A 22,385-nucleotide genomic window follows, 5' to 3' on the forward strand; every position below is an offset into this window, starting at 1 on the left:
TCACTACACCAATCCAGTGACTCAAATAGCTTCCTAATACTTCCCTAAGCTCATCTAAATCAAGGCCCCATGAGGGCCTCATCAATGACAAGGTTTTAACCACTCAAGGACACATTTAATCTTAAAATGCCCTGTTCTGCCTTATACTCAAAGATGTGTGTGTGCATCTATGTAAATGATGGTTTTTATGACTTTTATGGCTACTGGAGACTTGTATACATCAAGTCCCAACTCCAGGAGACTTGGGCCTATGAGGGCCTAAGCATGACACATCTATTTCTCATGGTTTCTAAGGTGCAAAAATCTGCCATGGTGTGTGTGTGTGTCTCCTTCCACCTTAACACCCTCCAAAACTCCTCAAACCAACAAACCAATCCACAAAACCTAACTTACAATATACATGCACCTACTGACTAGCTACTCCAAGCAAGATATCACAAAATCCAACCTCATATAAGCATAAAACCGAGGCATTTGTAGAGCAAAAACAGAGCAGAATTTCAGGAGCAGTTTTTAAGCACTTTCCAAGCCAATGCACATACATACAAGTTTATTAATCATCAAAACTAAACATAATACATCAAGACACCATCTACATTATCATTTTATGGCAAAAACCGAAGCATGCATTGATCAAAAACCAAGTTAAAAGCTCCAAATCATCACATATAACACCCATTCGAATATCATGGCCTAAGATCACTAGTTTCACATGGTTCTTGTATAAATCATAACATGCAAGGTCTAAAACTTTGTAAAACACATTGTAAAGGATCAAAACTTCTTGAAACCATATCAAAACATCACACCATTTCGAATTTAAGGCATGAAAACAACCCATTTCCTTCGGCTCCCTTGAGGGTCATTGCCGAAGGTGATGAAGCAAGTGTATTTCGGCCAAATGGAGGTATAACCTCCACCAAAATCACATCAAGCTCATCATCTAGGAACCTCTGAAATGGTGACTCTAAGTCCATAAGAACTAAAGCCCCATTCCGGTTCCAAGTGACACATGCAAGCCAAGTCTAACCTTGAGAGAGAAGATACAAGTGTGGGTGATGAAGATCTTGGCAAGACAAGCTTGATCCTTGAAGAAGATGAAGAAATCGGCAATGGAGGAGGGTTTAGAGAGAGAGAGCCGAGAGGAGAGGTGAGGGAGAGAGAAGAGAGAGATGAGAGAAGTGGGTTTGATTTTAGTTGGTGTGTATGAATGAGTGAAGTGTGGAAGTATGTAATATTTTGTTCTCTTGTGTTTTGACTTGACCAACTAGTGGTAGTGGAGTGTAGAATGACTAGATTATCCTTCTTCCAAGTGTTAGTGTAAAATGCATGCAAGGGTAATGTAGTCTTTTGATAATTAATAAAAGTGTGATTAAAAAGATATTAAAAGAATGAGTTTTAGTAAATAAAGTGCAAATCGATAAATCATGAAATTAATATCACAAATAATATGGGATTTTAGAAGTTTAATAAAATAGTTTTCACAAATGTTGGACAAGGAATGAATTTTAAAAGAAATATTACAAGTAGAGCTCTAATAGTCACATTTCTCATAAATATAAAACACGAATATAATACACGTAAAATCTCGAGAAAAATATATATACCAAACGCTATTTTACAAGTTAAAGCTTATCGGCTACTCGCAATTTATCAAATATCACTAAATCGCATATATCTCTATTATTATTTAATCGGGTAACGGCAACGATCACATTTATTAATGTAAAGCCAAAACCGTCGCAACTAGTAATATTATTTAATCGCGTAGCGAGAATTATTCGTCAAAAGTCATATAAGTACATTATAACGACATACGAAAGTCATGTAACGATAAACGAGTCAAATCACATAATTTGGCAATTAAAACACGAAATTTTATATATCACCAAAATGAAATACTGTAATATATATAAGTCAAATATTACAGGCGTTACAATTTCATTCAAAGTTTGGTAAATTTAACCGATCAAAATTCAAAGGCGGACGAATAATATGAAATAGATAGATTATTTTAGATTAAATATTTAATTTATACGAAAATCATAAATTTTAATTTTAATTTTTCTAATTTCTAAAATATACCTCCTCATTAGTCCATAGTTTTAATGGGGCTGTTTGGTTGAGAGAAGCAGAAGCTGCTTCTGGCTTCTGCTTCTCTTGACCCGTTTGTGTAAAGAAGTAGAAGCACTTTTAAAAAGCTGAGAATGCTAGCTTCTCTCTCACAGCTTCTGCTTCTTTTCCAAACACTTTATTAACTTCTCTACTTCTCACTTCTACTCCACTTCTTTACTATAAGCAAGAAGTCACTTTTTTAAGCTAACCCAAACGGCCCCAATGAATATTTTTTGACTTGAAAAAGGAAATATAAGTGTAATCGCTAACAAAATTTATGTATGGTCAGATATACTGGTCAGATATACAATGATACATAATGATGAAAACCAAGATACTAGCTTATATCTTAAGGAAAAATACCAATTATAGCGGAGCATCCTATTTATAAGAACCCTTATTTAAAAATTTGCATGGCCTGTCTGAAATAAAAATTAACAAACAACTCGTAAAAGTCGAAGTATTTCACCTGCTGTATGAAAAATATCAAATGCTCCACCTGGTTGAATGAGCGAACTTAGAGGGTGTTTGGTTCATAGTTAATGAGCCCAGTTAACAGGAATCGAAACTTTAATCCCATAATAACGGTTTGGATTAGTTATTTGGTGTTATGGAATGAGAACCTCAATCATTTTAGGTGGTTAAATCATACTCTTCCCACCCCTTGGGTTATCATACCCTTCCCATTCCCATTAACCCCCATTCCCATTCCCATTCCCGATTCTCATTCCCGATCTTAATCCAAACGCCCCCTTATTGATTCTGTCATTTCTAACATTGTGAACTTGCCTAATTAAAGAAGTGAACCTAACTGTTTGTATCAATTACAATGAAGTTCGTTTTCTAATAATAATATATTCTCTATCGCTTTAAATTGTTCATGCAGGTTTTTAGCCAAATGGACAAGCTCCAATCTCCTGTACAGATTGATGGGGCAGAATTTTCTATTCCTCGACGACTGAGTACAGAGGAAATTCCTCAAATTGTAAATGATTTCCGACTTGCTGCTGCTAGGTATGTCTCCCGAGGTTAAGCCAATTCTGCTATATATATGTCAGTGAGTGAATAGAAGAAGGTGATAGAACTAGAGAATTATGTCTTCTGGTATGTCTTATGAGTTGCAGTGACATAAAAATGCCTTTCTGTTGCACCAAGACATTTTTATATAATATAGTACACTGTACTTCCAAAATATTGTTGTTTAAACATTAAAATTTACTTGAAACTAGTATGTGTGCCCGCTTCGCAAGGGCATGCAAAATGTTTCTAATAAAAAATGTTTATATCAATTTAATGTTATCTGAAGAAATTATAGAAAAATTGTTTTTGTGTATATTAAATGAGAAATCATCATGAAGCATTTATTTATGAGAACATATTATCGAAACGGTCGTAGTCCCATGCACATGACATAAATGCAGTACATATATTAATCAGCGTTACAGAAGATCAACAATTTGAAACTATGCATCTTTAAGTTCTAGGTTGAACAAAGTACAAAATGAGTATGGCTATAGCAGAAAATATCTGGAACCTAGACCAACACATTGAACATACCATGACAAATGCATGAGATGCTGCTGTCAGGTTTATTCCAACTCTGTCAGCCTTCAATGACATAAGAAGCACCTACATATTAACTAAAACATTAACTGGGTTGTCATATAATATAATGTGCCAATACTAAGTACAACTTCTATTTATTTAATTGGCATCCAAAATAATATGACAAACCAGAATATTGCTATCTTCTGAAAACTGTTTTATAAAGATTTTCTCTCGCTGCTGCTGGTTAAGCGTCCCATCCAAACAAAGAAATGCAAATTTGCTCTTGGGCATTGAAAAAAGCACAAAATAATAATATTATTCCAACTGCTGGAATCACATTAATGTTTGATCTACATGCATAGCAAAATTTGAAACAGCACAGCCAAAAACATTTGACAAAAGAAGAAGCCCAGAAAACTATCAATTACAAAAACATTCTTGATTTATAACCTTTGGGTAAAACTCGACTCAGTAATAGAAAATATATTCTGAGAATAAATTCAAGACTCCATTTTTACCTACCAAGATTACACCAAACAACAAAAATAATAATTTGTGTGTGTGAAGTGCATTAGAAAAAGAATACCTATCAGCTTCTTCTCCTGGACATTTTGCCAAATACTTCTCAGGCAAAGTCCAGACAGTGGCAACAGGGCCATACACTTGTCTAGGATCATTAATCTGCATCTTTGTTTTCGTCTACATCAAAATCAAGCCATTAACAATAATTTCAAAAAATAAATACTAAAAGAAACTTGTGTATACATCCCAAAATCAAGCCATTAACAATAATTTAAGTAAGAAATATACTAACAAAGTGCAGAAACTAATAGCCTTTTCTTCCAGACATTTCATCAAACAGTTTCACAGCAAAATATAAGCTACAACAAAAACCAACTTACTATCAAAGTGTGTTCTCCATCAATTCAGAAAAGGGGAAAGAGGGGAGAATGGATGAATTAATCTATCACTTGCTCTGTTAAAAGAGGATGTCAAAAGGCGGAGTTAAGCACCGATTAGCACGACACGACAGTAAACACAAAAAGATATTAATCTAAAAAAAAAGGGGGGGGACAGTTTTTAGGGAGAAGGAAATACCTTCGCCATCAGTGGATCCGAGCAGCAGCCGCAGTAACCGCTTTGATCCGAACAGTGGCAGTAATCGCCTCCAAAGCATAAATTCGAAATCGAAGAGAGCGTAGACATCGGACGGTTTGAATTTGAAATGCAGCTTCTTTCGGAAGTTTCATGATTGAAAATCTTCAAACCGGCAGTATTTTCAAGGCCGTCGATTCAAAATTTTGAAATTCAAACTCTAGGAGATGCTGGAGAATAAGAAAGCGTGGGTTTATGTATGAAATAAGTGGCAGAGAGGAGTCCACGTGGCCAATGGCCGTATAAACGTAAAAACAGAATTTGTAGAGGGACAAAGAAGACTTTTCGCAGGGAAAAAGGCAGTAGGATTTATAAAGTAGAGAGATGAGAAACATCTACAAATGCACCTAATATTGATCTTGAAGTAGTTAGTTTTATAACAAAAATGGGATCTTAGACATCAGGTACACCCAGAAGCGCTGTGTAATCCAGCTTTAGTCATCGGTTTTTAGCCGATGTCTTTGCACAGGTACCTTTAACATCACACGCGAAGACATCGGTCGCATTTTAGATAGACATCGGCTAAAACCCGATGTCTAAGGCCTTTTTTCTAGTAGTGAAAAAACAATACCTACTTAAATATTTTTATCAAGATGAAAGCGGAGCAAGCAAAAAAGCTGTGCTGCTTTCCGTTTTGGATGTCTAAAATCCTCCCAAAATACTAAATTCAAAAGCCTAGGAGTCATAATATCATTATGCATCATTTTGGACTCTTCTGAGAAGCTCCACAGCCCATCATACATAAGATTCCTTTGTTGTTGGTGCTATCTCTGTCATACATAAGAATTCTTCGTTGACCTTAACGTTTTAAAGCCAATGTGTGATATATGCAAGTTTAATAAGGATTTTTCTAGTAACAGATAATGTGATAAAATATGAATGGTTAACATGAATGTCTTTAATCAAAATCTAGGTTTCGATGGTGTTGAAATCCATGGTGCTAACGGGTACCTAATAGACCAGATCTGAAAGATCAAGTCAATGACCGAACAGACAAATATGGAGGCTCATTGGAGAAGCGCTGCAGATTTGCTCTGGAAATTGCTGAAGCTGTGTGAGAAGAGATAACAGCAGACAAAGTAGGCATGAGGCTTGATTCAAATCCAGAAGCTTGGGGCTCTATATGGTCGAGTCCTTAAATAAATACGACATTCTCTACCCCCACATGATTGAGCCAAGGATGAAAACCTTGGAAGAAATGACCGAGTGCCCCCAGAGTCTTGTGTCTATAATAAAAGCATTTAAAATTACTTTCATTGTGGCCGGGGGATATGGCAGGGAAGATGGTACTAAAGATGTGGCTGAGAACCGTGCAGACCTTGTTGCTTATGGCCGATAGTTCCTGGAAAACCCTGATCTCCCAAAGTGATTGGAACTTGATGCTCCTCTATAATAGAACACATTTTACATATCTGATCCAGTTGGCTACACTGATTATCCGTTTCTTGATGAAACAGTTACCACTTTTTTGAAACAACACGAGAGAATAGAAGCTTAATGTGGTTACTGTTTTCCCTTTTAGCAAGGGAATTGGGGGTTTTTGTGTTTGTCTGCTGCAAGTAGCATCTACTGTTTATTCTATCTGTATGATTTATAGCTCGTGGATTCAACAACTGGTTACCTTGTACTAGTTGTTATTATAAAAACAAATTTTGAAGTTTATGGCATTTACATTCTAATATAAACTTATTACAGCTACTGTACAATACCATTCCTAATGATTCGATCATATTTTCTACGTGCAAAGTACATTATCTTTCTGTTCTGGTTAATACCTTCTCTTCTACTCCCTCCGTCCCATAATTCTTGGCTTGTTTGACTTTTGATGGTCAAATTGACCAAACTTTAACCACAAATTACATATACAATATGATTAAGAACAATCATAAAAATTATATCATTAAAAAATATACTTTACATACTTTATTATGCATATTTTATATTTTTAAAATTATAAGAGAATTACATGTAATTTGTAGTCAAAGTTCGGTCAATTTGACCATAAAAAGTCAAACAAGCCAAGAATTATGGGACGGAGGGAGTATTATTCTTAAGCTTAAGGTTTATAATAACAATAGATGTTTTTTATGTGGAAAAAGAGGCGTGGCCTAAGATATTCACGCTGTAGAGATGCACTGGTAATATTAATGTTGATGTGTATATGCAAGACTATGCAATGGGGAACAGTGCTGGATTGTTCTGTGCTCAAGCCAGTATCCTCTGTGCAAGATGGTACCCTCAATTTCACATTATTTGAATCATATTTTCAGATTTTAAAAAATAAAACTTTGATAAAATTTATTTTTCAGGATGGATCACCAAGTGCCCTTGGTGCAAGGTGGCAACTGCTCATCAAATAGGCAATTATATGCAGTTAGGCACTGTTATTCTAAAGCAAAAAGGGCTTCTTCCACCATGATCTGCATGTTAGAATGCATGCTGGCCACTTATTCTTGATGTCTTGATGAAACCGAAAAGCATATATTATCACTTAGCTATTGTAACCTGGTCATCTTATTCTTATTTCTATGTTCCATAGGATAATAGGAATATTCTTGTGGATTCTTGGTTTGGGAATCTGATGACAGCAAAATTTTTAATTATACATGTATTGTGTTATATTTGTATAGTTTCTTTCTTATTTTTTGTACATAATTGTAACTGGCTAAAGTTTTAATTGTTTATCTATGAGATTTTTGGAGAAAATAGACTCTGCAACACTACAAGAATTTAGGTCAAGACAATCCACCTATATTTCAAGAATTGTATGCATCCACTACTCTCTACTCTACTTGGAACAAGTTAGAGCATATTACAATTACATGAGAAAGAAGACACAAGGAGCCACTTTTGGACAAGTTGCAATTGTGTGATGTATTACTCTAGTATTGAGCAGCCCTTTAATTGTCTGCAGATTATGCGTAATCACTGACGTGTTTTACAAATCTCAGGAGTTTTTAATTGTAAAAAATGGTAAGGTGCAATCAAGAATTGATTGTTCCTAGCTCTGTCAATTATGTCTAGTTTCATATAGCAAGTGAAAACAGAGGTACAATATAATGGCAGAGGAGCAAACCCTTCAAGTCCTTACTCCATACAAATTGGGCAACTTTCAGCTTTCTCATAGGTGAGCTTTACTTTTACTAATCATCCATGAAATGCACTCTATTGTTTGTTCAATATGTTCTAGGTGTTAGAATTATATATGATCCCTTAAGCTCTTCTCTTAACACCTCGAGACTTTAGAAAATTGGTTAAGTCTTGATTCTTTACTACTACATCAAAGTGTTCGAGGTATAACCATTTGGCATTGACGTTAAATACTTTGTGACAACGGATTGGATGGTAAATTATGTTTGACATTGCTGATTAGGGTGTTTATTTGGCCTAAAATTTCTACTATCATGAAATATGAAAGTCGATATTGCAGTACATATGCATTCGATACAATTTGGAGTATAGAAAACGAAGGATGAGAATGTTATTTGTAGGAAGCCATTGTCATTCCAGTACCACTAAGTAATTAGTACATTTTGTCGGAAGTAAAGATTATTTCTTGAATCCTGTAATCCTGTATGAAGTGTAATAGTTGATGATATTATACGTTTTTGACCAGTTAATGATTCAAACCATATTAATTCATAGCAGAAGGTAGCGAGAGAAAAGAGAGTCAAGATCTCATCCTCTAACATCAACATATAACAACTCATTTTTCTTGGAATTCTAGCATGCCAGGGCTCTATCCCCTGAAATTATTATATGTGTTTAGCAGCTTTGAACTGAAGGCTTGATCTTCCAGTGAGACTGAATAGGATTCAAGTCCAATTTATTTTCCTCGGGCAACTTTACGAGCATCTCGGCGCTGTACGTGGGGGCACTGCTAGACTTGAGGAATTTCATATTTTCGAATTCTCGGCCTATGTATCATCAGTGTATCTGTTATGGACATCATATGGGGTATAGACATTCCCCCAGAAATGACTATCTCTGCAGAGAAGAAATTAAAACATCAGAACATATACAGTGAACATACCATTATCATGTATTCCTTGACTGTTGATCGAGGGAAGTACCAATCCCTTCGCGTACTGAGATATCAGGCCTTATAATTTCTTTTGAGTTGACTAGAAATATATCTCCAAGGTAGAGGTGATTTGTTGGCACATAAACGCAACAGAGCTCCTCGACACCTGAGATCTGCTGGAGAACGACGGTTGCTGTAATGAATCCAAATGCATATTCTCCCATACGGGGATGTCTTATGATAGCCACTTCCTTGAACACACGTGAGTTCTGGTCTGAACAAGTAGTTATCTGTTTTAGTACGGCTTTCATATGCTTCTCTACTATAAATATTAACAGCTATAAATATTAACAAGAAGTTTACCCGGTGAAATTGCTGAACTAATTTGCTTAGAAGCAGCATATATATAGCTCATTAGAGGCAACTTCTTTATAAACCATTCTCCCAATGCAAGAAGAGATGTTCCTAACCAAGATGACATAAAAACTCCAACCAAGAAGATAAAAGCAATCGAAGTTACAAATCCAAGACCTGCAAATAAGTTATATGCATATACAGATTAGACAATGAAACATAAACTCTCTTCTGTCTGAAACTGTATCTGTGTAACCTCTACTCGATTCTCTTAAAAGAAGAAATGCAAGCACAAATTACAATAAGGTATGGATCATCATTCTTGTTGTAAAAATTCTGGGTGGTTTTTTAATTGCAGACCGCAGTAAAACGTCCTCTCCTTGTCTAGTTGTCTTGTCTTAGACAATTGTGTACCTCCTCTAAATTTGTGTGGTGAAATTAGCATGGTTAAAAGATAAAGCTCAAATGTTGGTGATGCGATGAATACATAGACATAAAGTTAAAGAAAAATGCTTGGTGTACATAATTGTGTACAAAATTTTGTACATAGTGGTTTTTAATTGGAATGGGCTTCTGTACTCACATCAACAATCGCAATTAAAACATTCTACATCAATTGTCATGTCATTATGTACAAATTCTCTATACACAATTCTGTACACCTAGCACTACTCAAAGCTGAAATGTTGGTGATGCGATGAATACAATAGAGTTGGCAGGAAAACATACCAATTGTGTTGATGCCGAGATGAGAATAAACAGGCGAGAAAAATCCATCGACGAAATGAACAAAGCACCAGGTTGCGTAGAATGTAATAGCAATTGGAAACAAAATGACACTGAAACAATGTGAAAGAGTTTCAAGTGTGGAAAGAAAAAGAAATGCAAGTGTGAGGGCAGTGAAGCAGTTATACCAACCATCCAGTGATAAATTTTTTGGTGGCCCAGCTGCGAATGAGTTTGATAAATGCCTGCAAAGAAGAAAGAAAGTGAATAAATATGGAAGAATTATGGATGCATGTGTGGAACAGGAAACAGGGGACCTCTTGTTGAGAAGAAGCGGAGGATAATTCAGATCCTCCGTTGATGTTAGTAGTGGTAGGAGGAGGTATATGATCAGCAGGTATTATTAGCCTTTCCAGATCCCTATCAATAACATCTTCTTCTTCCGCCTTTTCCTTCTCTTTCTCTTTTATCCCCATCTCCTCTTTTCAGGGTTTGTTTGTGTTCAATCCAATAAAAAAAAATTTGTGTTTCATCAATTATATGTTATTTTTATTTTATACATGAGAGTTGACATAGACTCATTTAATGTTTCAAAATTTGGTATAAACTATTGTTTTATAATCTTTCACATGTTGATGGATTTTAAATAATCTTAATTATATATTATCGAATATTATAGGATAATTCAAAATTATGATTGAATAATAATAAATTTTTAGAATAATTTAATATTTAAAGATTCTGATGAATTTTTTAAAATCCGAATTGAATAAAAAAACAAATAAGATTTCAATTAAATAAATATAAATTAGGGTACGTATTTTTTAGAAATAACCACGTAAGATGGGAAGAAGAAGTATGACAGAAAAATGTTTGCATGGATAGCTTAATTTTATAGCTCATCATAGAAACACTCACAAAAATCTTTCAAACAGTCGATTACAACCTACACGCCACTTCCTTCACATATACTCCAAAGTCTAAGCGCTGCATCTCAACTTCAGTCCTTCCTCAGTATTTTTTTTTAGTTAAATTAACCAAACTCATCCTCAATGCTAACCCAAAGGGACATGTCAGGTATATATATATACTGGTCACCATTTTCATCCCCCTAGAATAAGCATGCATATAGGGATTCAGCAGGAAGACCTCCAAGGCAAACGTTTTCACATTATCATCTCACTAAACCTTTTGTGCATTATCACAAACATCATTTGCATCTGAATCAGAACTTGTGGTCGAGCATTGGCAGCCATACTCACTTGTACTCCCTCCAAATTCGCTGCTACCAAATTCCTGGCTGCTCATTACCATCATCTTAAACTTCATCATATCAGCATTGTATGCTCCTGTGTCGTAGGCTCGAGTTACTCCAGATGCCAAACTTTGGCCTGGTTTTGGTTTTTGGTCTTCTACTGATAACTGCTCTCCTTCCAGTTTACGCACAATCTGTTTTTCATGTATATAAAAATATGACTAGTACAAGCTAGGATAGAGCAAAATGTATCATAAAATGTGTCATTGTCTAATTAAATACTCCCTCGGTACCCTTTTATATGTTCTTTCATATTTCAGTCAAAATATAGTCAATTTGACTGGTCAAAAGTCAAAATAGACATGTAAAAATGGACTGAGGGAGTACTAGTATAGTAACTATACCTGGCTCATCCTAGGGCGCAGTCTTGCAGAATGGCGAATGCTGGAGGCTGCTACTGACACCATGTGTGCCATTTCTTGATGATCGTAGTTACCTTCCAAGCGCGGATCAACTAATTCATCATAATTGCCGCTCTCTATAACTTTTGTCATAAGTGGCCTTGCCTGTCAGTAATACAACGACTCATACTCCCTCGTTCGTGATGGACAATATATATACCGAGTCCATGAAGATGATAATAATAACGACATGAGATTTATATCTTACCCAGTCAACTAAACTGTCTTCCATTAATTTACTCGTAGGATCAAGCGGTCTCCTACCAGTTATGAGTTCCAGGAGCATGACACCATAAGAGAAAACATCCGACTTCTCTGTAAGCTTCCCACTTGATGCATATTCTGGAGCCAAGTACCTACAATGTCCCCATCCCAACTTATTACAAATCCAAAACATACTGATGATCATCTTTTAACACAACTATAGTCAATAAAACTGATGAATTTAAGTACCCAAAAGTTCCCATAACACGTGTGGAGACGTGAGTAATATTATCAGAGGACAGTTTAGCCAGTCCAAAATCTGCCACCTTCAAGCAAGAAAAATTCACAAATAAAGAAATTAATAGACCTCAAGTCACTATTGTGCTTAATTACTAACAGGGTGTGTTACCATAGCTTCAAAGTTATTATCTAGGAGAATATTAGCCGCTTTGATGTCACGGTGGATAATCTTTGGGTGGCCTGCATATGCATTTACAAATTAAGTGTTGAGAGGATAAAGAAAAAACAACAAGATGCTAAACAAACCCGACAGATATCAAGTCATACAGTCTTCATGAAGATAAGCAAGTCCTTTGGCTGATCCCACTGCAATGCGGAGCCTAGTCGCCCAATCCATCACAGGTTGACCTTTTCCTTTCATAACAGAGATGGAATTTCAAGGTGAAATTTGGTACAAAACTAATTACACACAAGTTTGATGATGATACAAAAAACTTACCATGAAGATGGAATTCCAAGGTGCGATTTGGTACAAATTCGTACACCAGCATTCTTTGCTCATTGGTCATACAATATCCAACTAGAGACACTAGATGACGATGATGAACACGACTTATGATCTCAACTTCAGCCTGAAATTCCCTCTCACCTTGTCCACTTCCTGACTTTAAGCTCTTCACCGCGACCTCTTGTCCATTGGGCAACACGCCTTTGTAGACATACCCGAACCCACCCTGTCCTAACAATTTGGATTGAGAGAATCCCCCAGTGGCAGTGGCTAGCTCATCATAAGAAAACTGGCTCCTACCTAGATTCATGTTGGGTGATATAGGTACAGGTAGCTGGCGTGCATCAGAAAAGGCAGGACTAGGGTGATTACTATTGGAAGGTGTTGCACCCCATCCAGCCGACGGTGGCACCATAACTCTAGGGGGTGGTGTTAACTTGACTAAATGCTCCGCAGGACCACCTGCGAACAATATGGCCATAAGTCAATTCAAACTCAAACAACACATAGTATTGTAGACTTGTCTTGTCACTCTTTCATATGCCAAATGAGCATTTTTTTTTTTTTTCTAAAACTTCTCGAGATGAGCCAGAGTCGAACCTGGGTGTACCAGGACAACAGAGGATTAAAACACCACTTGTCGTGCCAAACTTGATTGCCATTACTCTTAGAAAAATTAAAATAAAGATAAAATGTCACTCTTGAAGCTAATAATTACTCACTGACTGAAGAATATTAGCAAATTTTGTACCTCTATATGTACAAGATAATTGTGTACCTCCAGCAGAAGGAAATGTAGTCGTATCCATATAATACACAGGTTTTCTCTTTTTTCTCCATATGCATAGTAGCACAAGCAGCATAATAACAAAAACTAGTGCGCCCCCAACGGCTGCCCCCGCAATAATCCCGGCATGATTGGATGAGCTACCTGAAGACCTCGACAGCGAATTGCTAGATGGTGGAGATGATGGTGGAGGTGGAGGCACTAGCTTGGGAGGTCCAGGAGGTGAACGTGCATTGATCAAAGGCGGAGGAGATAAAACAGTGGGAGGCGTAGGTGTAGAAGTCGCGGTGGAGGGCGATGGTGAGGATGAAGATGGTGGTTGGAAGATAGGCTGGGAAGGTGAAGGAGGAGGTGAGGAAGGTGAATCAGAGTGAGGTGGCGGAGGAGGGGGAGAGGAGGATGGTGGAGGTGGAGGCGAGGAAGATGGAGGTGAAGGTGGTGGTTGTGAGGAAGGAGGAGGCGAAGAGGAAGGCGGGGGAGAGGACTTAGGCGGGGGAGAGGATGGTGGTGGTGGTGGAGGTGACTTAGAGTCGGGTGGTGGTGGTGGTGGTGAGTTTGGACTAGGAGAAGGTTTGGGTGAAGGAGTGGAGGAGTCTGGCTCAGAGCTACTAGTTGAATTGTTTGAAATAGTTTTAGAGGGAGCAGTTTCTGGAGATGAAGCCATTCAATTCATATAGCTTTCTTGTGAGCAGAGCCGGAAAAGCCAACCAGCTCTCCCCTACCTGCTCACCTGGATATATAACCCTCCACCTGTAAACAACATAACATTCAGCATCGCAATCGCAATCTACCCTAATCTTACACACAGCCCCTAAATCCAATCTCATTTTGTTGATCTTAAATTGTGTGAACAAAACAAACATTGATAATCAAGTGCACGGAACATATACGCGCGCCTATTTATTAAATCAATCCGTATAATTCACAGATATTCATATAGGATGGATGACATGACATGCATACCTTGAAACAACTAGCTAGAGAAGCAGAGGTGGAAGGGTCCTCAGAGGTAAGACAGAGAAAAACATGCAATAAGCCTTATTTCTCTATTTTCCTCCTATTTCCCAGCTTCCCACAAACCAGGACCCCCCACTCCCACCCTTTACGCCATTCATCCACTTCTTTACTTGCCCTCTTTTCAAACAAGAATTTCTGCATTCAAGGATTTGATTACGAAAACAAACAAATCAACGCTCTCGTATGATGTTTTAACAAAACTATAACGCGTGCATGTGCTCACATTATAAACTCAACATTAGTCTTTCATTCACTAACTTTTGGAAATTTAACTTGTCAGCATTCTTGCTTTTCAGGTTTTCTCATCTTGTAAGCTTCGAGGGTAATGAATACTCCAAGGCTTCACTTTGTATCATTCATGAAAGAATATTTATACAGTGCATCACACAAAATAAATGTTGAGAAATTAACTACTAGAAATATTAGTCTAACTGCTGAATAGTTACAATTCATATACAAGATTTTATGTACATAAAAGCAGCAACAATGCTCGACTCAATCAATCGTTGATTGTGTCAATCATGAGGATCCTTTTTACATGCCCCCGTAAGATGGACGATCGAGCAGTAAGACATATCTTGGACATGATCACATCGAAATTAGCTCTAGCTAATGGTTTAGTGAGAGGATCAACTAGTTGGTCTCTGATAGGAACATGAATGACACGTCAACATCCATTTTGAACCTGCTCTCGAATGAGGTGGAAGGCCAATGCCAAGTGTTTCATACACGAGTGAAAAACTAGGTTGGCACTCAAATGAGTTGCACTAAGAAAAACTCCATGTTAAAGGATTACGACCCAGAAAAACGATATAACCAATTGTTGAGGTATACTTATCTTTGTTTCCTGCTCGGTCAGCGTCAGAGAAGGCATGAAGATTAAGACGTAAATCACGATAAATAGTCATGCCTTTGTCCAACGAGCCTATAAGGTAACGAAGTAGACGCTTGAGGTCTGCCCAATGAGAACTCCGGAGCTGATACATAAACTGAGAAAGATTGTTTACAGCATAGGAAGCATCAGGAAGGGTAAGTGTAAGATACTGAAGATTTCCAACCACTACTCTATAATCTTAGGATGATCAATTAAATCACCAGAGTGTTAAATCACCAGAGTGTAGAGTAAGATTAGAGTCCACAACCATTGGAGTTGAGACTGGTTTTGCATGTGTCAGTCCAGTCCTTTCAAGTAAATCAAGTATATAACGCTTTTGATTAAGAAAGAGACCGTGTTTACATGGAATTACCTCGAGCCCCATAAAATAAGATATCATACCAAGATCTCTGAGAGCAAATTTAGCAACGAGGTGTTTGTTGAAGTCTTCCAGAATGTGTGAGTTCGGACCTGCGAGAACTATGTCATCCACATAAACAATTAAATACACTGGAGATTTAACCCCATGATTTAATAGGAAGCTAGTGAGTTCATCGTACCAAGCTCATGGAGCCTGCCTAAGACCATAAATAGCTTTCCATAGCTTGCACACATAATTTGGAAATTGAACATCAGGAAATCCAGGAGGTTAGGCCATGAAAACCTGCTCATGAAGAGTGTCATTCAAAAGGCATTGTTAATGTCAAGTTACCTAAGATGCCAATTACTACATACTGCAAGAGTCAGAAGAGTTCGTATTATAGCTGGTTTTACAACTAAACTGAAGGTATCCGTGTATTTAACACTAGCAAGTTGTTGGAAACCTTTGATGACTAGACGAGCTCCATAACGATCTACGATACCATCAGATTTATACTTTATCCGAAAGACCCAGTTGCACTTAATAAGATTTGTACCAGGTTCTAGGGGTACAAGGTCTCATGTCTCGAGCTTATGAAGAGCGCCTAACTCGTCCATCATCGCTTGACATCATGATGGGTCCTTGAGAGCTTGTTTTACATTAGTAGGCTCCTGTAATTTAGTTTGGACCGTGGCTGAGTGAACATCATGTGGGTACAAGGTCTCATGTTTAAAATCAAGGACCAAGGAAATTATATATACGGAAGATGTTTTCTTCTCGCTAAATAAGAATTGTATTGAGAAAACTCAAACTGTTAGAATATAAGACCTTGAAAATGGCCATTCTCTAACACCTTGAGATTCTAGAGCAAGTCCAATAGATTACTTATATGATATCCTAAACTAACATTTCATCCTTCTAGAAATTCTAGAAAAATTGTAATTAGAATTCTAGAAATTCATTAAATCGTCAATATGGAATAAATGACTTCAGACAATTCATCCTTCTTGATAAGATAAAATGATACGATGCATAAGTTTCAATCGACTATTTCAACCTAAAATCTTTCTTAAATTTATCTTCATAATTTTAGGAACTTTATCTCAATGAATTTTTTGAGTTAAAGATAAATAAATAGAGTAAAACTTATTCTTCGATGATTGTCCTCTATAATACATCATTTTATTGTATTATAACTCCCTTGTGACTCTCATTTGTTTGCATTTTTTTCTACTACTTAGCATTTACTTTAAGATTCTTATAAAACATAGTTTCATAGCTTTTTTTTGAGATTTTCTTTTTGTCTATAAAAATTCAAACACTAAACTTTTATTCAGAAGAAAAAAATAAAATAATTTATGAAACTAAATCTTTTAGAAGCCGTAAAATGCATGTCAAACTCTTATCACCCAAAGTAAACGATCTTGGGTACATAAAAAGTACTATATATATGACGATATTAACATATATAAAATCATCAACATATTACAACTTATCACTATATTTTAATAATGCTACAAAAAATTAATATAATGTTAATAATCAAAACCAATCTAACTTTAGTGGCGAAAAAAAATGAACCTAACATCAGTGAGTAAAATAAAAAAATTTATAGTTGAGCGGTAAGAGTCTAAACACACAATAAGTTGAATGACAAAAAAATTTATTTTCCTTTTTAACATTAATGATAATTTTCAATGGAAGAGTTACAAACTAAAATTGTTTTGAAGTTTGACGGGCAGAGCGGAATGATTTAAAATTTTGGGTATTTAACTATATTTTGGGCTAAGTTTATATATAGGACTTGCTTGCATCTAACAGTTGTTTGCTGAAATATATTGTCTACCAAGAGAGCAACATAGGGATTGACCAAGAAGACAAAATAAATCTGGAACACACACAACTACCGAATAAATGTTCACGAGACTCTGACATAGAATTACAGAGTAGGCACACTAGACACGCTGGTCGTTAGTAGATAAATATTTCCGTTTCTACCAAAAAAGGTTGAACCTCAAAAGTAAAGGTAGGAAAAGAGGAAACATAACAATAAGTTTACATACAAGTTATCTCAGACCTCATTCATATCAAACTGCCTGTTTATAATTAACTTTTTCACAACTTTTCTGGAATGGATAACATTACTGCGATGTCACTTTGTTACCATGAAGGAACTCCCAATACTTTTCGAGCATATAATCTTCAGGCGTCACTCTGTCCCACTTTCCGGTGCAGAAGATTGCATATGCATCTGCTCCGTACCTAGAATATTATTTAAAAAGAGTATTAGCACTACTAATGCCTAAAAGCAAAGCAACTACATGGCATCAACCTAATACTTTTTTCAAATATAATAATATGGCTACGTACTTCCCAACACCAAATAGTTTGGTGACATGGGTCCAGTTCTCTTCCAAATATTCACTGGAAAGGCGCTGAATCTTCCTCGCGCGAGTGTTTTGCAAACCAAGAGATATTGTTAACTTTGTTATTTCCTCTACAGGAACCTCTGTCGCAGCCTTTGCACTTGGACAAAGCTTAAAAAAATCTGAGATCACTTTTTTAACCTAAACACAAGTTTAATGAAGTTTATCAGGACTAATACATCCACTCATATGCATGGCAAAAGAAAATAGTCCATCCAGCAATATTATTAGTTAGACCAGCAAACTATGATTCATTGAGAAGAAATACTTGGAACTTGCTCAAAAACCTCATTTAAATTAAAAAATATGAAAAAAGAATAGATCATCAAAATAAGTTCTATAAGAGTAATACTGTTATCAGTATGAGAACGCCGGAAAAGTACTCAACAAGAGATCTCGGCATCATATATTAAAGAAAAAATATCAGAAACTCTCATAGTAAACTGAAAAGTTAATTGCAACAAGCATTTCAAATATTCAATAAGCTCTGAGCACATAGTTTAACACAATATTACTTTTGTTCATTAAATGTATTCAATCAAAGTCTCAGCAGAAAGCAGAGTAACAGAAGATTTATAATATCTAATTTAAGTTCAAAAGCTTAGGGTGAATGCAATTGATACTATGTTCATAAAAGCTTGGGGAAAAACTATGTTACTACATATCTAGTTCTATGTAATAATATATTTGTTTCAAGCGAAATGAGAATCAAATACTCCTGTTCAACAGAAAGAGTGTGACTGGAATTTGTTTGTTTCGTATATTCAAATAGTGTGCACTCAAATATTATTCAAGATATAGAGTTGTGAATAATAATTTGTAAAATAGTTTATAACGTTGATCACTGCATATTGTACACCAACAATGCAAGCAAAAATACAAACATTAAAACATGTGAGGTTGAATTGGTGACTCACAGAACCAGTACAATAAAAATAGTATATAAAATAACTTTTCCTGGGACAGTTGGTACTTTGGGATAATTTTTACAATCTAAGCATTGACATGGATGACAGGATGGTTGTTAAATTTTACGCACTGATGAAAATAGCCCATGGTCAGAGTCTGGGCTAGTCTTTCGGGTTTTTGATCATGCGGAAAACCTAAAGGGCCACAAGTAAACTTAATTATTCCATAGCTTCTTAAGAATGTGGTTTAAGCATTGAACGACAACAAAACCTGAGGCAGTTGGAACCCAAATAGCTAATGGTCAGGACTCAGCAGAAGTCAGATCATGGACATGATAGAATATCCTCCAAAAATAGACGGAAACATAGAGAGGTTCAAAGGAAAATGTAATATTTTTCCGGTTTTTTTATATTTAAAAGCTTTTTACTTACGTTGAACTACAACAAAAACATAAAACACATTTTGCATCTTCTATCCTACTTCAAATTTTTAGCAATCTATGATTCTAGGTACGGACATAGTTTCTAGACTCGTCTTACAATTAATTATACACTTACAGTATAGTTTTGTAGATTATCATGAACACTAAATGTACGACAACTATCCTTTCTAAAATAAGTAGCAATTTGTCACCACGAAACTCGTTAACAACTATATTTAAGTGCTTCCTTGTAGACAACACTAACTAATTTCGTAGTATGCTTATATACATTGTTCAGAGTTTGTCAATAGTCCGTTCCTGAACTTCATATATATATATCTCATAAAGCTTTTAGGCAAGGAATTTTATGTGATGTATGTACATACTAGGAACATGCTATAAATATCTTTGTGTTCAAGTTTAATTTTATACTATTGCTCTTCTAATTTTGTACCAGAATCTCCGAGAAACACAATTCGTAATATTTATTGTAGACAAGAATATATATTTAATCTAATAACAAAAACAGAAATATTGTTTGTTGGTATAATAGCTTCTTTGTATTGTGTACACAGTATTCTAGATGAGAATTTGATGTATATTTCTATTTATTAAAATGCTTGAGTATGGACTATTGATGCAATCATGTTTTCCCGATTCAGTTAGGAAATTTTGGACACGTGAAGTTTTACATAATCGGACCACAAGGACCTTGTCTATTTCAGGACACAGGTACAGAATAAACAAGTAAATCAGATATAGTACCAAAGAAAAACTTCTTATCGATGCAATTTAGGCATGTCTTTAGAAAAACCGATGCGGAGGGACAGAGAACATATGGAACGAACCTGTTTACCATTTGTCTTATTACAAAGGATGCATATCACCAACACCCTCCAAGGATCATGGGCGTGATCTTCTTGGATTAGATTATGAGGGGATCTGGGAGGCTTCCATGTATTTCCAGGACCAACACGTTGGTAAGCCTCGTCCACTTTCTGGGAAGCAGTAAGTGTAGGCATTTTCCTCCTTGGGGATTTACCCCTTTTAGGTACATCTTCTTTTTCTTTAACAACCGATACCTCTGCCCAAGATCTTTTCCCACATGTTTTTGGCGGCATTCTGACTACCTGAGACTTTCCTTGTTTATTACTGGTTCCCTCCGAGTTGTTGTTCCCCAAGGATCGGGAAACAACACATACTTGTGCAGGTGTTGTTTTGGGTTTCTCTTCAACATTTGTGTTGCTGCTTTGCCCAAACTTTTCAACTCTGCCACCTGTGTACTTAAATTGCGCAAAAAACTCGTCCAGCGAAGAAAAATTTTCACGAGGAGCAAGACCTAACTGATGATTGGGTTTATCGGGATATAAATAAGCCATTAATATAATATGACTAGTCGAATGACATTAAATACAAGTGGTAAGAGCAGAGCAAAGTATGGTAATAGTACATAAGATCTGCAATAGTATTAATAGTGCGATGAGTATCAAACCAAACCTAGTAACAGTACAGTAGTAGTCATTAGAGAGACAGAGTACATACCCTGCTCAACCTCATCTTCTTGAATTTGCTTTTGCTTTCAGCCGACAACCCATCAACATCATCGTCAATAGAATCCCCCATTTTCATTACACTACACATATGATGAGTATACGATGATGCCGACCCGATTATGTTTTCTATATCTCCCGCTCCTGATGTAGGAATTGCTTTTAGGTTTTCCTTTTCAAGCTTAAACGACGCTTCGACTACATTTTAACTCTTCCAATTTTAAATTCACAGATTTTCATTTTCTCCTGAATACTTTTCTATTTTTTAATCAATGAGTCCCCCTATTGACTTTTATTTTCAAATATATTTATTTTATCAAATAATCAGTCTTATTATATATTTTATATTATAACTAATTTTGAAACAAAACATAATAAAATCATTGAAATTTATATTTATTTATAATTATAAAATTTATATTATAAAATTAAATTTTATTATTTTATTGTTGGAAAATGAAATTTAAATTATATAATGAATATTTTTAAATATTGCGTTAGCTATTTTTCTCTAATTGAGTTGAAATTTAATGAATTGAAACAATCAAATTATAAAATATTCATACATTTTAATACGGATGGCATTTTAAATAATTAATATTATTATACAAAGAAAATCTTAACCGACTGATATTTATAAATAAATTATACTTATAAAGGATGCGGAACCCTCGACGTAAGATGGAGTTGTACGCTAGTGGCTGGGCACGGTTAATCATCTATATACTTTTTATCATGTAGATTTTTTTTTATTTTAAATTTTAATAATTATTAATAATAAAATTCATGTTTTAAATATTTAATTTTAAAATACAAAAGTTAATATATTTCTTATCATTGGGCTCATTAATATAGATTTAAAAATAAGTTTTCTTAGATGTCAAATTTTTGATATTTCAAATTTAAAAATAGGGCACGGGCCTTGAGTTAAAATTCATATATATATTATTATTTAATGATAAAAGACCTCTTTTAACCATTTATTAACAATCAAATCAAATTTAAACATATATATATATATATATATATATATATATATATATATATATATATATATATATATATATATATATATATATATATATATATATATATATATATATATATATATATATATATATAGACAAAAGAGGTGCTGACATTTATTTTTGGTGTATCTGCTCTGTATTGATGCATGGCTGAGTTCGTGTAATTTAATTGGATGAGGAGATTTATTTAGCTGTGGTAGGCTGGCTATTAAGTTTGATGGTTGCTGCAATTTTTATATTTTGTTTGTAGTGATTCTGTGGAGATTTTTGCATGTGTAATTTTAGGAGTCTGGTGCCTTTTTTATGGGAGTAAATTGCAGTTTGTTGGCTTGTAAAATAATTTTTTTGCACTTTAATGTCTACAAAATAAAAGTAGCCATATGATGGACTGTGAATATAATTTTTAAGCAGTATGGGTGCTC

General features: G+C 35.3%; 3 protein-coding genes, 1 long non-coding RNA gene and 1 pseudogene across 5 annotated transcripts; 1 reads left to right on the top strand and 4 right to left on the bottom strand.

Moving 5' to 3' along the window:
• Positions 1-1,012: 1,012 nt before the first annotated feature.
• LOC108216916 (12-oxophytodienoate reductase 1-like) lies at positions 1,013-6,211 on the top strand (annotated as a pseudogene).
• On the bottom strand, positions 3,539-5,140 carry LOC108218172 (uncharacterized). The gene is made up of 5 exons (XR_001806302.2): positions 4,762-5,140; positions 4,566-4,639; positions 4,250-4,362; positions 3,850-3,945; positions 3,539-3,744 (listed from the first exon to the last, which is right to left on the bottom strand). It is a non-coding gene; the product is annotated as an uncharacterized LOC108218172 (long non-coding RNA).
• A 2,228-nt stretch (positions 6,212-8,439) lies between the features above and the next one.
• On the bottom strand, positions 8,440-10,431 carry LOC108217850 (protein LIKE COV 3). Of its 2 annotated transcripts, XM_017390739.2 has the most exons (6): positions 10,240-10,431; positions 10,115-10,167; positions 9,926-10,035; positions 9,206-9,373; positions 8,892-9,116; positions 8,440-8,805 (listed from the first exon to the last, which is right to left on the bottom strand). In XM_017390739.2, exons 1-6 carry the CDS (start codon positions 10,396-10,398, stop codon positions 8,699-8,701), a joined length of 822 nt encoding a protein of 273 aa, XP_017246228.1. In that variant the 5' UTR covers positions 10,399-10,431; the 3' UTR covers positions 8,440-8,698. The 2 variants fall into 2 exon arrangements, with proteins under 2 accessions (XP_017246228.1, XP_017246227.1); XM_017390738.2 differs by having other exon boundaries at positions 8,566-8,805; positions 10,115-10,411.
• Positions 10,432-10,780: 349 nt separating this feature from the next.
• On the bottom strand, positions 10,781-14,405 carry LOC108217852 (proline-rich receptor-like protein kinase PERK1). Its single transcript, XM_017390741.2, has 9 exons — positions 14,341-14,405; positions 13,369-14,127; positions 12,582-13,052; positions 12,410-12,496; positions 12,252-12,322; positions 12,092-12,168; positions 11,847-11,994; positions 11,582-11,743; positions 10,781-11,371 (listed from the first exon to the last, which is right to left on the bottom strand). Exons 2-9 carry the CDS (start codon positions 14,039-14,041, stop codon positions 11,105-11,107), a joined length of 1,956 nt encoding a protein of 651 aa, XP_017246230.1. The 5' UTR covers positions 14,042-14,127; positions 14,341-14,405; the 3' UTR covers positions 10,781-11,104.
• Positions 14,406-17,494: 3,089 nt separating this feature from the next.
• LOC108216596 (methyl-CpG-binding domain protein 4-like protein) lies at positions 17,495-21,144 on the bottom strand. The gene is made up of 4 exons (XM_017389402.2): positions 20,928-21,144; positions 20,234-20,728; positions 18,000-18,196; positions 17,495-17,891 (listed from the first exon to the last, which is right to left on the bottom strand). The coding sequence occupies exons 1-4, from the start codon at positions 21,024-21,026 to the stop codon at positions 17,771-17,773; spliced, it is 912 nt and encodes a 303-aa protein (XP_017244891.1). The 5' UTR covers positions 21,027-21,144; the 3' UTR covers positions 17,495-17,770.
• Positions 21,145-22,385: the final 1,241 nt, after the last annotated feature.

Source organism: Daucus carota, chromosome 4 (genome assembly GCF_001625215.2).
Source record: "Daucus carota subsp. sativus chromosome 4, DH1 v3.0, whole genome shotgun sequence".
Lineage (NCBI taxonomy): Eukaryota > Viridiplantae > Streptophyta > Magnoliopsida > Apiales > Apiaceae > Daucus > Daucus carota.